We start from the raw sequence: 15644 nt of genomic DNA, 5'->3' as shown, positions 1-15644 counted from the left end.
GTTTCTACAACTCCTTTCATTCCCCAGCTGCCCAAGTCTACTAAACGGTAACCATCCTGAGCTGTGCCTTCTCCCCCCCTTTTTAGACTCTTTGCTGTGTCTGGGAATTAACTGGAATGGTCACGTCGACTACACCCTACAATCACTCAACATGTCAGTCCCCTCTGAGATCATGAAGTGTAGCTGGTGACATCGACAGATTTTGAGGAGACAAACAGACAGATGCGCTTAGAAAAGGCATTCTTTTAATCTTGTATAAAGAGACTAGAAGTAAAAAATTAGAGGGCAGAACTCCTGTACAGCTGTATGTGTAAAACAGCTTCTCTTACCTTCTGTGTCCCCCCACCCCCAGGCTGACTCCCCGCTTTGACCGCAGTCTGTAAGGGGGACCGGAGAATAGCGACACATGACCAGGGTTAATTCTAGAGGTGGGTGCTAACTCTGCTCCAGATTTGGCCAGGCCCCTTTTCTAGCTGGTTAGTTCACAAGAAGGGAGGAAAATAATCTGGAGACAAGGGGTGTGTCCACATTGCACAGTGCTTTTGAAAATAATCTAACTAGTAACTAGGTTTTCACAGAACGTGTAACTAAGCAGCATACTTTGATACCGAACATGAAAATGTATTTAACACTGAGCTTCGCCGCCGGTCTTTTCTGCTCGGTAAGATCGCACGAGGCAGAGGCAGGGAAGGGAGAACTGCGTATTTATTAAAGCAAACCCCAACACGGCAACTGCAGGGACACACACACTGAAGCGCTCGGTTTAGCAGAGCCGGGCGCGTGGCTGAGCCAGCGTGGTGATGTCTCTAAACCAGTCTTGCACTGTGTGGTGCACGTGCTCACTCCCCTCGTGACGTGCTGAAATTCTGACATGTGTATTTATCTCTAAATTTGCCTAAATAAAAGTAGATGCAGAAATTCTTATCAAAAATCCTTTGCCGATTCCCTGCTGTACACCATCTGGTAGAGACTCAGGCCTCCAGGATGTGACCCTGACGAGCCACCTCTCATCGTTCTCTGTTCTGCAGCTGAGTACCAGCCACTCCGTCAGTTCAGCTGGAACCCCGGCCTGTGCTCAGGCCTGGGAGCTCACCCTCGAGTCCCGGAGCAAGAGCAGGCTAACTCCCCCTGGGAAGCCTCCCCGGGCTCCCCAGGCCAAGCTCGGCACCCCTCCCGGCGCGGCTTGCTGCACAGAAGTCCACCCGCCACAGGGGTTCTGCCTGCGTTTCTGACTTCTTCCTCTGCTCATCCCCTGAGTGCAAGTGATGTCTTTTCATTTCTGTCCCCAGCAAGCTCCTATAATAGCATGACAACTACCACTTAGGAAATGCTTGGTGAAACTCTGTCAAATGAATGAATACTCATCAAAAGGCTCCAAAATTCTACAGAAACTGCTTTCTCAAGTGCTCCGATGAGCTCAGCCTGGCTGTGTGTCATGCTCCCACCCTGCTCTCCGAGAGCTTGGGCTGTCAGCCTGCAGACCGCTGTCCCTTCACCCTCCCACCGCCTGGCACACCCACTCAGAACCCTTCCCGGCTCCTCCCTCTGCCAGCGTGCCACGGTCCCCTCTGCTCCTTCACCTTATTTGTCCCGGCCACGTCACCTACCTTGTTGGCTTTAGCTGTGCTCTGCACAGTGCTGGCATGCAAAAAGCATGCATGCTTTGGGGAGGTTAGAAGCAACCCCTGGGTCTCAGTTCTGGTTCTGCAATTGTGCATATGTGGTTTTTAGACAATTTAATAACACTTAATATCTTTGGACCTCAGTTTCCTCCTTATAAAAGGAGGGTTTGAACTAAATCCCTTTCAGCAATAAAACTTCCTATAATTATTCAAGAAATTATGAACACACAGCTTTTTAAACGGAAACTATATAATTCTTTCACATTACATGGGTAACTTAAATAGTTTAAAAACACCATTATAAAAAACAAATATAGGAAAGCCAGTTTTCTCAATGCCGGTTTGACCGCCAAATACAACAAACAATTTAGTGCATGAGACTAAATACAAAACCAACTGTTAGTTCCCAGCAGCAGACTGTTAAAGCATGGAAGAATATATGGAAAACAGAAAAATGAGCCCACTAAAACAACGCACGTGTCGCCTCTCAGTGATTCTGTCACGGCACCCTTCAATGTACAGGTCAAAAACACGCTATACCTGAGGCTTAAAATCAGAAGAACTATCGAAATGTTACACCCGAACAACTGCGTCCCTAAGAAGCACAAGAAGCTACGTGAGAAACCGTAGTAACGATCACACTCAGCTGGCAGCTCCCCATGCCGCTCCACTTAGCTGGCGCACTACCTGACAAGACACACGGGCACACTCACTCCACGCGTCACAGCGTGAGTAAGAATAAGCCTCCTAAGAATTAAAAGGTGAACAATGTCTATAAAACGCAACACTAGAACTCATTTTGTCATGTTTAAAAGTCACCCAAAAAGTCACCTGAAATCCTTGCAGTATATTCCAAGCTTTTACAGCAAAGAGCTCAGCAAGCTGTAAACAGAAATGCTGTTCCCTTCACTTTAAGTCGTTATGTTCAAGGACAGACGGAGTTACTAGCATTTGTAACGTCTGGACCAACTGTTTAAGCTGCTCTCGCAGTCTCCTGTTTTGCCCACCTCTGACCCTCCCACATTCACCTAACAGCAGTAAGTCACAGTACCCTGGGGATCTGCCTATCCGGGGGAGCAGTATAACATGCCACTCTCCTGAAAACACTGGATGTGAAACACTTTCACAACGAGATACATTTTAAGGTTTTTAGAATTTCCTGTCATGCTTTACACTAAGTGAGACAGCCTAAGAAAGGAGTAATAGCTATTGCATCAGGCTCGTTCATTCAACAGAAGAGTACCCCACCAACTTTGCACATACTACCAAAGCACTCAAAGGTCAAAGGACGACTTCCTCCCTGTGGACGTGTGGAACAACTTAATATGTGACACTATTAGTAGTATTGTAAAAACATTATTAATATTAACAAGAGGCTATTATTAAACTTTTTACAATCCAGTAAAATGGCTGTTGAAGCCTCGTTTTCCTAGCTCAACAAGACTGGTATTTACTTCTTCATTTAGTACATTTAATTCTAAAACACAATTCACTTACCTTTTTTAGGCCAGCAAAACCTTCTGATTCCAGAAAGAAAAAGGCAAAGGGCATCAACACAAATAAACAAAGATTGGAAAAGAGAGAAGCAAGGTTCCACAAACCTGCAGGGCGGAGAACAACGGAAGAAAGATGAGTTAGACACTGACAAGTCCTGCCAAAGAAAATCACAGAGCTAGCCTGTGACACTAGTCAAAGTTCTGTACTTTTTAACAGTGAAAATAAACATAAACTTGGAGAGGGAGGCCTAACAAATGACTTAAACTTAGAAACCAGAAAAATGATTACATATTTCTCCAAATTGTTTATAGCTTTGTAACTTGTACCTATTGGGAAAAGTCAACACAAAAACTAACGATTTTTCCTCAAGCCCTAAAATGCATTCACTAAAGATACGATACATGCAGAGATGCAAAGACACAGCCTCTTCAGACATATTGGCACCTGAATATTTAAATTAGAGCCACTAGCATTTATTGAGCACTTAATAAATGCCAGATACTCTACTGAACATTCTACATGTACAACCTTGTTTAATTTAAGCCTCATAAAAACCCTAAAAGTAATAATTAGCATTTATTGAGCCCTTACGTTGAGCACTATTCTATGTGATTTACACATTATTACACAAACTCATCTGCTCCTCACGGCAACCCCTGACACGGCAGAGGCTGGCTACGCAAAACCTGCCGAGGCTGCAGAGCCTGCAAGGAGCTGCACTAAGTCTGGGGATTTTTTAAAACCACGACATCACAGAAGTTTTAGTAAGCAATTCCAAGTGGGAAAGAAAAAGTAAAAGGGGCAGGCAAGCTCACATCACCTTTTCCCTTTCTGGCACATTCTGCTCTCATAAAATCACAATAAAAAGCAACTTACATGATAATACTAGATTTTTTAAAAGACAGAACTTTAGGTATGTCACTGGAATAATATTTGACCCAACCTCTCACTCTTTATACGTAAAATAATCAACTTTAAAACTGATGGCTATAACCTTCATTAAAATTTATAAGATCAAGAATCAAAGATAAAAATTATGCTAAGCATAAGTTCAATGGACTACATGCAATCATAACCCAATGTTTTTGAAAAGAGGTAACTGCTGTTCTTTCAAAACCCTTATTTACAAAGCTCTCTGTTCCAGGCAAACCTCTGCCCTCACAGCTTCCACTCCAGACCTATGAGACTATACGCTGAGCTGTCTGGGAACCAAAGTCAACTAGTTTACAGTTGTGTTGGTTACAAATTAACATATATGTTTCATAAGTGCCCTAAATCCTTTTTGGAACAGCATGGAATACAAACAAATAAAAAGAAATAATTCAGCACCTGTACAGGTTACCTAAAGAGATTTACTTCCTTTAGTAGGTAGGGTGATATAATTAAAAATCAATTTACAAGTTTCTTACTCAAGAATCTAGATAGAGTGAGCGAATTTTAGAGTATATATTTACCTTAGCAGGAAATAAAATGTTCTACAAAATGTTTCAGAAAACAATGTCTTAAGAAGAACTTTAATTTGCAATTTTAAAAATAAAAACTGTTCTAAAATACTTTTCCACTTTCCAGCCCTGAAAAAAAAATGCTAAAGATCTTAACCCTCTTCTTCATTCACAGGGGTTATAATTATGGCCAGTTGCTGTACTGTGTTAATAACTAAGAAGAGCACACAGGATGGTGGCCAAACGCACACACTGGAGTTTCAGACAGGCCTGGGCTCAAGCCCCGTCTGCACTTTCACATGACAACCCTTCTAAGTCACAGGTTCTTCACCTGTGCAGCGAGGCTGAGGATCACGTCCGCAGGTGGTGCTGAGAATTAAGCGCAATAAGGCATGAACAACAGTCAGCATGCCTGTAACAAAACAAGCACTTTATGATTTTCTGCTTTCAGTAATAGTCGTATGCCCAGAGGCTACTAACGCACAGCGCTGAGTAGTTTCTGTACCAAACTATCCTACTTTCTGAGCACCCACGTTCACTTTGCAGAAAATCATGATGTATATAAAAAGTAAAAATACTAATTTGTAGCAAATTTATTGAGTTACAATTGATATAAACTACAAAGTGTACAATTTCATAAAACTGGGCAGTTATGTCACCATAACCAAGATAATGAATGTATCCATCACCCCCACATTTGCTCATGCCATTTTATAATCACAGCCTCCTGCCACTCCCCACCCCAACCCATACTCCACCCACCAGATTGTGAACCTTAGAAAAGACTGTGTTTTCCAAAACTTTCTAAAAATGGTAATGTGTAGTATGTAACCTTGTTTTTGTCTGGAGTCTGTCCCGTGGTACAATTATTTTGAGATTTTTTTCAACACTGACAGTATCAATAGTCTGTCCCTTTGTATCAGATTCAATACAGTTACTACACAGCATCCATCCACCTGCAAACTGCTGTCTGGGTTGTGGCTCTCACAACTAAAGCTGTTATATAAACACATACAAGTCTTCGTATGGACACAGGCTTTCGTTTCTTTGTGGTAAGTACATGGACATGCAATGTCTGGGTCAGACAGCAGGTGTACAGTTAACATTTTAAGAAACTGTCAAAATGTTTTCCAAAGTTGAGTGTATAATTTTACATTCCCACCAGCAGGGTTCAAATTTCATCTGCATTTTGACCAAAAAGATGGTATGGGCAGTGTTCTTAGTTTCAGCCATTCCAACAGGTGTACAGTGGTCTCTCACTACTGTTTTAATTTGCGTTTCTCCAATGAATAATGATGTGAACATCTTTTCATGAACTTATTTGCCATCCATCTATATCTTCTCTGCTAAAATGTCTCTTCAGATCTGGTGTCCATTGTCATTGGGTTGTCTGTTTGTGTCCTGAGTTTGGCAAGGTCTTTAAATACTCTGACTACAAGTCCCTTATCTGGTATAGGATTTGCAGACACTTCCTCCCACTCTGTGGACTGTCTCTGCATTCTCTTAACAGTACTTTTCAAAGAACAAAATTCCTTCATGCTGATGAAGTGCAATCTACCAATGTTTTCTTTATGGATCATGCCTTGCAGCATAATTGTCTTACCCAAGTTACGGTCGAGCCCAGTGTCAAAGACTGTCTCCTATGTTTCCCTCTGTAAGTGCTACAGTTTTAGGATTTACATTTAGGTCTATGATCTTTTTGAATCACTTTTTGTATACAGTGCCAGATACGAACTGAAGTTCATTTTTTGCCTATGATTGCTCCAATACCATTTGTTAAAAACAGCCTCTTTCCACCAAATTGCCTTTGCACCTTTGTTAAAAGTAAAATGACAGTATGTTATAATGATACATTCCTGGACACTCTGTTCTATTCAGTTCATCTATTTGTCTATCTCTGTGCTGTCACCGCAGTCTCAGCTACGAGGGCCTTAAACTCCGAGTTGGGCGGTCAGCGCTCCAATTCTGTTCTCTTTCAAAGCTGTTTTGGCTATTCTAAGTCCTTTGAATTCCTACCTAAATTTTAGACCAGCATTTCAATTTCTACAAAAGAAAAAGCATGCTGGCACTTTGACTGAGACTGTGTTGAATCAAAACATCAACTTGGGGAGAATGGACATCTTAGCAGTACTGTCTTCTATGAACACAGCCTCTCGCTCCATTTATGACAGTACTCTTTAATTTTTCTCAGCAGTGTTTTCTAGTTTACTGCATATAGGACACATCCCAAAGCATTTCATATTTTTGATTCTACTGTGTATAAATGGCACTGGTTTTTAAATCAATTTCCAATTACTCATTGCTAGTATATAGAAGTGCAGTGGAGTTTTATATATTGATCTTGTATCCTGCAACCTTGCAAAATCCACTTATTAGTTCTAATAGCTTTTTTATAATAGATTCCATAAAAATTTCTACATAGACAGTCATATCATCTGTTAACAGAGACAGTTTTACTCTTTCCTTTCCAATCTGAATGTTCTTTATTGTTTAAAAATCACCAGAACAATGTTGAATAGAAGTGGTGAGAGAGGACATCCTTGCCTTGTTCTGATCACAAGTAAAAATCATTCAACCTTTCACTATTAAGTATGATGTTATCTGCAGGGTTTTCAGAGATGCTTTTTATTAGGATGAGAAAATCCCCTTTCGTGCCTAATTTGCTGAGAGATTTTATCAGGAATGAACACTGAGTTTTGTCATATGCTTTTGTTGCATATATTGCGATGACCATATGAATTTTCATTTTCAATATGTATATATGGTGAATTATATTCATTGATTTTTTAAAAAAGTGATGACATATTATCCTTTTTATTATTGTTATGTTTGATTTGCTAAAATTTTGTTAAAAATTCATGCATCTATGTTCGTGAGGGATATTGGTCTACAGTTTTCACGTGTGTCTGTATGGTTTTGGTATCAGGGTAATGCTGGTCTCAGAGTTAGGAAGTAGTCCCTCATTCTCAATTTTCTTAAAAAGTCTGTGTAGAACTGACAGCATTTCTTCTTTAAGTATCTGGTAGAACAATGAAGTCTTGCTGGCCTAGAGTTTTATTTGTGAGAATGTTTGTAACATTTCCACAATGCATAAGAGGGTTTCATTGGCTTCTGCCTTTCAAGGAATTTTTCAGTTTCTCTAACTTGTTGAATTTGCTGGCATAAAGGTGCTCAACATGCGTGCTAGTCAGCCCTTCAGCAGCCGCAGAGTCGGAGTGGCGCCACCACCCCCAGGCCTGACATTCACGACGGTGCGTCCTGCGATCTGGCTGAGGCTGCGTCAGCCCGGCTGACCTCCTCGTGGATGTTCTCCATCTTCTGTTTCATTGATGTCTCCTCTCATCTTTTTTCATTTCCCATCTTCTTCTCACTTTGGGATTCACTTGCTCCCTTCTCTAGTTTCTGAAGGTAGAAGCCATGGGAACTGACTTAAGGACTTCTCTTTTCCTAAACGGTTACCTTTGTGCTATAAATTTTGAGATGTTTTATTTTCATTTTTCTTTCCTTCAAAGTATGCCGGATTTCCCTTTTGGCTTGCTCCTCGACCTGAGAGCTACTGTCAAGTGCTATTTAGTGGCCACTTACCTGAGGCGTTTTCTCGATACGGTGCTGCTGCTGATTCCCTGCTCAAGTGCATTGTCACCAGAGAGCGTGTCATGTAGGACAAAGTGCTGAGGCTTGTCTTACGGCACAGAATACGGTTCTCTTGGTAAATACTCCCCGAATACTTGAAAGGAATGCGTATTCCACTACTGACGGGCACAGTGTTCCGTAAATGCAAACAGGCCAAGTTAGTTAAGTGTTACTCAAGTCTTCAATTTCAAGTATTTGAAAGTATCCATGCCTTGAGTTTTTCCTGGCTACTTGTTCCATCAGTTATTGAAAAGGGGATATTGGTATATCTGAATATAATCGTGATTTTTTACTATCAATCCTTTAATTTCCACAAGTTTTGCTTCGTGTACTTAATAGCTATTTAATAAATATCGTTAAGCAGACAGGTAGATGATAGGTAGACCAAGGTTACTACTGTGTCACTCTGACAGGTGGACCCCTTCATTAGTATGAAGCAATCTTCTCAAGCCCGGGATGTTCCTTAACCGTCTCTGGTATCAGCACACCTACTCCGCCCCCTTCTTACTGGAATTAGCGTGGCGTCGCTCCAGCGTTCACCCGCACACTAGCCACTCCTGGAGTTACAGATCCAGACGTCTACCTGCCGCCAGTCTCCCCTTACTTTTGTCAGCGTAGGTGTGTGGTGATGACTTTTCGCCTTTTGTACATCTGACACGGTCCTGACTGAGACTTCGATTTGAGAAAGTATTTTCACTGGATATAGAACCAGGCTGGCGGGGCTTTCTTCTTTCGCTACTTTCAAGACGTTGCTACCCTGCCATCTGTCTTGCATTTTTTTCCCAGAAGAAATAAGCTATGAGTTTCGTCATTGCTCCTTTGTACTTTACATCTTTTTCTCTGAACGCTTTTAAGATTTTCTCCTTAACACTGATTTTGACCAACTTGATGTGTCTCGGCAGGTTTCTTGTACCTAAAGCTAGTTGAGCTTCTTGGATAAGTGAGTTTACAGTTTTCATCTAATCTTGAAATCTTTCTGCCATTAATTTTTCAAATATTTTTCTTAATCCTCCCTCCTTCAAGAACATCAGTTATACCACTGATGACCTGATCAGTTTTTCGGCCATTTTTTTCTCTGTGTGCTTCTTTTTCAGTTTTCGGCTGCTATGTCTTATCTCTTCTGCAACGTCCAGTCTGCTTTTGGAATCCCGTCCCATGTACTTTCATTTCAAACACTACAGCTTCCATCTCTAGAAGTTTATTTGGTTCTTGTTCATATCTTTTATGTCTCAATATGTTCAGCCTCTCCTCTAGCTTCTGGAATATGTGAACTGGAGTTAGAAGAAACGTTCCAATGACCTTGTCTTATTCTGAATCATGTCAACTGTGAGTCAGTTTTGCCTGACTTTTTCCCCTCATTATGGGTTGTATTTTCCTGCTCTGTACTCAGCTGCACACTCAAGGTAGGGAGAGTGAGCCCCAAAGATACCCACACTTTAACCCCTGGAATCGTCCCACAGCGCATCAGTGAGTGTCCTAGGGCTGCCCCAACAAAGCACCACAGACAGAAACCTCCTGTTTCACAGTCGTGGAGGCTTGAAGTCCGAAAGCAAAGGCCAGCAGCAGCACTGCCCTGCTGGAGGTTCTGGGGAAGAGCCCCTCCACGCTGCTCTGCCGGCTGCCTGTGGTGTCAGGCTCTCCTGGGCTTGCAGGCGCAACACTCCCACCTCTGCCTTGGTCTTCACATGGCCTTCTCCCCACTGTGTCCGGCTCAGCTCTGTCTCCGTATAAGGAGGAGCTACTGGATTAGGCTCACCCTAATCTATTATAATCTTATTTCACTAACGACATCTGCAAAGACATCATTTCCAAATAAGGTCATGTCCTGACATTCTAGGGGGACACAAATTTGGGGAAAACACTATTCACCAAATATACACGGCAAAAAAGGATGTTGCAGATATAATGAAGGCTAAGGACTTTAATAAAGAGACCCAGGGAGACCATCTTGGATTAGCCAGGTGGGCACAACTGAACCAAATGAGCCTTTAAACGCAGAGAATTTTCTCTCAGTCAGAGAAGCAGCAGAAGAGAAGAGTAAGTCAGGGAGGAAGTTGACACAACTTTGCTGGATGGGGTCACATGGAAAAAGAAAAGAGAGAGGCAGCCTCTGGGGCAAAGATGGCACCTGGCTAACAGCTAGCAAGGAAATGAGGGCCTCAGTCCTACAAGCACAGAGAACCAGATTCAGCCAAAAACCCGAATGAACTTTGAAGCAAATTCTTCCCACAGAGCCTCCAATAAGGAATACAACTCTGTGAAAACCTTAATTTCAGCCCGTGAGACCCTAAGCTGAGGGCCTTTTTTTTGTCTGGTTGGCAAAAAGAGAGTGTCACTTTAGTAAGATTTTACTAAAGGAAATGTTTAAACTGAGAATATGATAGCCTAGAAAGTCTATCCATCTCTGTAAAACAAAATGCTTAATTGAGCTTATGACCAGTTTGTAAGACACTACAACAGAACTAACACTTACACATTTGTTTACATTTATGTACACACAAGTCTTAAGAAACCAAAACATCTTTCGAATACAGAAAGGTTTTAACAAATCCAACTTCAATAAAATATTGCACGTATTCCGTGTACTTAGTGCACAACACAGTATTCACACTCTTCATGATTTTAAAGACTTCCTCAGTCCAGGCAGTGGGTGTCCAAGTGAGTGGTACCTTATGTCGGACCAGCCTGGGTTTGCATCTGTCAGCTACAGGTGACCCAGAAAAGGGACTTCAACTGCACTGTCCTATTTCCTCGTGTATAAAATGGGCTGTAATAGACCTTACAGAGCTCTCATGAAGAACAGAAGAGAAATTACATACCAAAATGGTAAACCAATGTCAGTGCCTCTCCCTGCCCTGTCTCAACATAATGCAAATCTCCAAAAACCTGAAAAACTCTAACGTACATCAATTAGACCAGATAAAGACAAGGAAGTGCTATGAATTACAGCTAAAATTAGCTCTCAACCCTTTCCTTAGAGAATGATTCTCACTAATTATACCAAAGCAAGCTTACACAACAACACTCTATATACTTACATGATATTAAAAGATCTATGAAAACAACAATGACAAAAATAGGCACAGAAAATAAATTGCAAAGAAATACACCGAAGTACTGACAAGTGAGTGCAGCAGAATGGTGGATGGTTGTTTTCCTCCCCATGGCTGCACAGTCTAAGTTCTCTGCAAGGAGCACGTAAAGGCCCTTACGCATCATGAAATACACACTTGAATGCTTCTGTGAAACCCAAAGCCCTTCACACCCCGACATCCTGTAACTTCCCCACAAAGTGCACAAGAAGCACGGAGAACACAAAGCTGACCTGAGATGGAGGCGCAGGCTGGGCCCCCGGCAGCCGCGGCGCGGCCTGTCTACCCGCCAGCCTCACGAAGCTCAACTCCAATCCCAGCCTCAGTAAAACAAGTTACCGTGTAGCAGGGGCTCCAAGACTGCCCTCAGAGAGCTGCAACCACTAGCAAAAACCCCTGAAAGCTCAGAGTCCACGATACTTTAATAATGGAGGGAAATTTTTAACTAGTTTTTATAATTTAAAATGATCAGCTATCACCCAGAGCAGAAAGGAGACTTTATTACTGCTGCTGATCTCTAAATATACGAAATTCCAGAATTTCTCTTTCTGATCATGTTTCCCTTTCATGCAGTGAAAAATACAAATTCAAATTCTTCTCTGGAAGTCAAAAGTTGAAAAATGAAAGTCTGCCTTAGGCAAAAAGATCACACTAATCAGTAAAAGAACCTATTCTGACTAACCAATACACTTAAAATGAAGATAGTTATGAAAAAGCTAAAGAAAGAAATCTGTATCAACAGATACTGACAAGCAGCAACATCTGCTGAACAAAGATACTAAGCAACTCATTTAGTTTTGTAGTGAGGTTAGATAACTTCTTTTGTGTACTGAACTTTATATATAATATATATAATTTAAAACAATTTTTATTTTCCCCCACTCCCCCTTTTCCAGGAGATTCAACATTACCACTGATGGTTTTAACAACCACAATTGCAGAAAGAGATATAACTTCCACCATACTTATATTTGCCAGAAAAATTCACTTAACACAAGGAATTTGAGAGTTGATGATAATATGCTACCTAGCAGTATAGTCATCTATGTAAATAGCCAGCTTTTGTTCAAAGTCTAAATAATTGAATGCAAAAAATTAGATTATTAACCAGAATAAATGTGAAAGCTTCAGACTCAGCTTAGGTTAATTTAATTATTAAACTTGCAACATGTGAGAAAGTTAAAGTTATTATGAGAAGAACAGTTAATATATAGAAAAATAACATAGCTACTATATACTCCTAAGTTGTCGTTCTATTTTTGGCAACTGTGTGAAACTCAGTAAGTCTCCAGCATTTTATAAACACACATCAGACGTACACACATAAATACCCCTTAAGAATATTCTGTAATTTTGATAAAACATTCTTAAATTAAAAATTAGAGCTAATACACATAACATACTACCACCACCTTTACTGTATTACATATTATCACATATTAATTTGTAAACCAAAAAGGAATCTGAGCTAAATTTCTCTACTTCAGAAAGCTAAAATTCTATGTTCTGATGCAGCAGTAGAACCCTAAAACTTCAGAAACCTTGTAATTTATCAAAATCAGTATCAGTGACAACCTTTTTGGAAACATATTCAATGCCCATCCCCCAAAGAGGTATCTAAACGTAAATAAAGATTATTTAATAATCCCAGAATACTTGGTTTAAAACCCAACCCAACCAAACTGAACTGCCAAACCACTATAGGAAGCATTAACTTCTAGCTCCATCTGCTGGAGTCACAAAATATTTCAACACAGTATACAAAATACTATGAAACAACCTATCATTTTACCACATAGACAAAAAACTTCATGAATGTAAATAAGAAGATTAATCCAAGTTCAGCCATATTCAATAATTTCCAAAATGACAAAACTAAGTTAAGACCAATATTTTACTGGAATTGAGGAACTAATCGAACTGTCAAAGAATGACATATAATTTAAAAATTCTACAAAGAAAGCGTGAGCTTTAAAGGAAAGACAACCAGTTGGCTTTTGAATAGTGTTGTGAGAACCTCAGAACTAAAATAGCTTTTGCTTATGTATTCAGAAGGAAAACAGAACAAAAAGAACAATTTTAGCAATAAGCTGTGGAACTTTTTACCTTAATGTATAACTTTTTCTTATAACAAAAAGCAATACATATCTACTGTGGAAATATTATACAATGCAAATATTTTTAAAATTTTATAAATATAAGTTTTTCTATATCATAAAATCCTTCCACCCAGAGAAAAATATTTTTTTCAGTATCTTTCTTTATCAACAAATACTCATCTACAACATCATCTGTAGGGGCCAAAAAACACTCCACTGTTTGGATCTACTGAAATTTAACTAAGTAAATTTCCTACTAAGATTGTTTTTTATTTTTACTAGTATAAACAATACCTCAGTAAGTAGCCAGTAACTATAGTGATGTACATTATAATAAATGACTGAACTATTGAGACCAATTAACTAGAAATTGTTAATTTAACTAACAATGATACCTTAAAATCAGTAAGGACTGACTTCTGATTTAATTTTTATAAATAAGTAAATATAACACTTGCTTTGCTTTTTTAAAGCTTGATGGCTTACAATCTAAAAGTGAATTTTCTGACCTTCTGTGGGACTTGAAAACGAAACAAAGATGGATTCTGTATTGTTTCTTCATGACGTCACGTCCAAAACAGCATACTGGCCATTCTTGTTGACAAACCAAAATAAAGCACACACACCTTGTAAAGCTGAGTCAGCTTCACTGTGCTTGTCTTTTAACAAGCTGAATCTCAAGGTGAGCAGTCATTTTATAAACGTGTGCCTCTGTCTGGTCTTAAGTGAGTATGGACAGCTTCGCAAAAAGTGGGCCTTGCTGAGAGAAAATACCTCGAAAACTGAACAATTATTTCCTCATTTTATTTGAGGCTATACCTTAATTCCACCTTTATCTAGTTCCAAAACATACTCATCACTCAGAAAGGACAATCCATTAAAGCAGCTGAGTCACTGTTTTTTAATTTATGGAACTGAATAGTTTCATATTTTTCTACTAATTTTTAAGAGTATACAAGATACATAAAGTGAACGAAATATTTTCTTTCTTCTGTGCATTTTTTACCCTTTTCCTATTTTATTATAATAATAAAAATAACCACAGTACAAGTGTTAGCTATCATTTTAATTTGTACCATCCTATAGTAAACTGTAACTGCTGGCAGGTTGTGGCCCACACCAAGCGGATGATGGAACGCTTCTCACGGCAGCCAGCTGACAAATGACAAAGACCCCCCGGCTAAAACTGTCAGTGACCAGAGGATTACCACCCTGCCTCACTTGGGCTCCAATATCATTTCTGTATATCACATTTTTCAAGAAAATGTTTTACTCATCTTCTCATTGTTGACAGAGACACATCTTGCTATAAGATACAGAGATTTAGAACTAAGTTCAGTATTTTATTTACTTATGTCACTAAATTCTGGCCCAGAGAAGTGAAGTGGCATTCCAAGGTAACACAGGTAACACACAACATTTCACACACACGTCCAGGGGGCGCTGCCAAGATGGCAGAGTAGCAGGAAGCAGTGCTCACCCTCTCCCATGAATACAACAGAAACACATCCACACACAGAACAAGTCACACAGAATACCTACTGCACTTTGGCAGAACATCTCTTACATCGGAAGTACAAGGAGAATCCTCACAAAACCAATGAACAACAAGTTTATACTGTATAGCACAGGGAACTATATTCAGTATCCTGTAGTTACCTATAATTTAAAAAATATAAAAACGAATATATTTATGTATATGTATGACTGAAACATTATGCTGTACACCAGACATTGACACATTGTAAACTGACTATACTTCAGTATTAAAAAGTTAAAAAAAAACAGACACAAGTCCAAAATCCAAACACTGTATTTAAGCCAAACTAAATATATTTACACATCCCAAAGCATTATCAACACATATTTTAGCCTCTAATCCTCATGAGACTTACACATTAAAGGCACAATCATTCCATATTGACAATTTTTTAGGATAAGCCATTAAATTTCTATTCAAATTAAGTCCATTTTTACCAAAGTATTTCTAATGAAACAATTAATAACTTCTATTCATCCAGACAGTGAATCTTTAATGAGCATCTTCAGTGTGCAGGAAGTGGGACAGGCGCTCCGGGGAGATTACGAGAATCTGAGACAAGTTCTGAGTCCTCAAAGAATTTAGCATCAATTCACAAAACATTTAACAAAAAAAAAGACAATAATTCAAGAAAATCCCATAAATGTCACAAGATGGTAAATGATTAACAAATGAAAAAGGAAGTTATAACTGCACTAGGATAAAAGAAATGATCAGAC

The 15644-nt window shown here is 39.6% G+C and overlaps 1 protein-coding gene across 6 annotated transcripts in view; it reads right to left on the bottom strand.

Moving 5' to 3' along the window:
* The window catches only part of LMBR1 (limb development membrane protein 1), a 122399-nt gene that overhangs the window by 75706 nt on the left and 31049 nt on the right, over positions 1–15644 (bottom strand). For all 6 annotated transcript variants that reach the window (XR_006727641.2, XM_074366654.1, XM_074366653.1 and 3 more), the window contains one exon: positions 3120–3223. Coding sequence is in view for 5 of the 6 variants with exons in the window: in XM_074366654.1 (XP_074222755.1) it covers positions 3120–3223 (104 nt within the window). In the remaining variant the exon portion in view is untranslated. The remainder of the gene's footprint in view (positions 1–3119; positions 3224–15644) is intronic.

This window comes from Camelus bactrianus, chromosome 7, assembly GCF_048773025.1.
Source record: "Camelus bactrianus isolate YW-2024 breed Bactrian camel chromosome 7, ASM4877302v1, whole genome shotgun sequence".
Lineage (NCBI taxonomy): Eukaryota > Metazoa > Chordata > Mammalia > Artiodactyla > Camelidae > Camelus > Camelus bactrianus.
The sequence above is the reverse complement of the archived record's forward strand: the minus strand, read 5'-3'. Positions and strand labels throughout refer to the sequence as shown.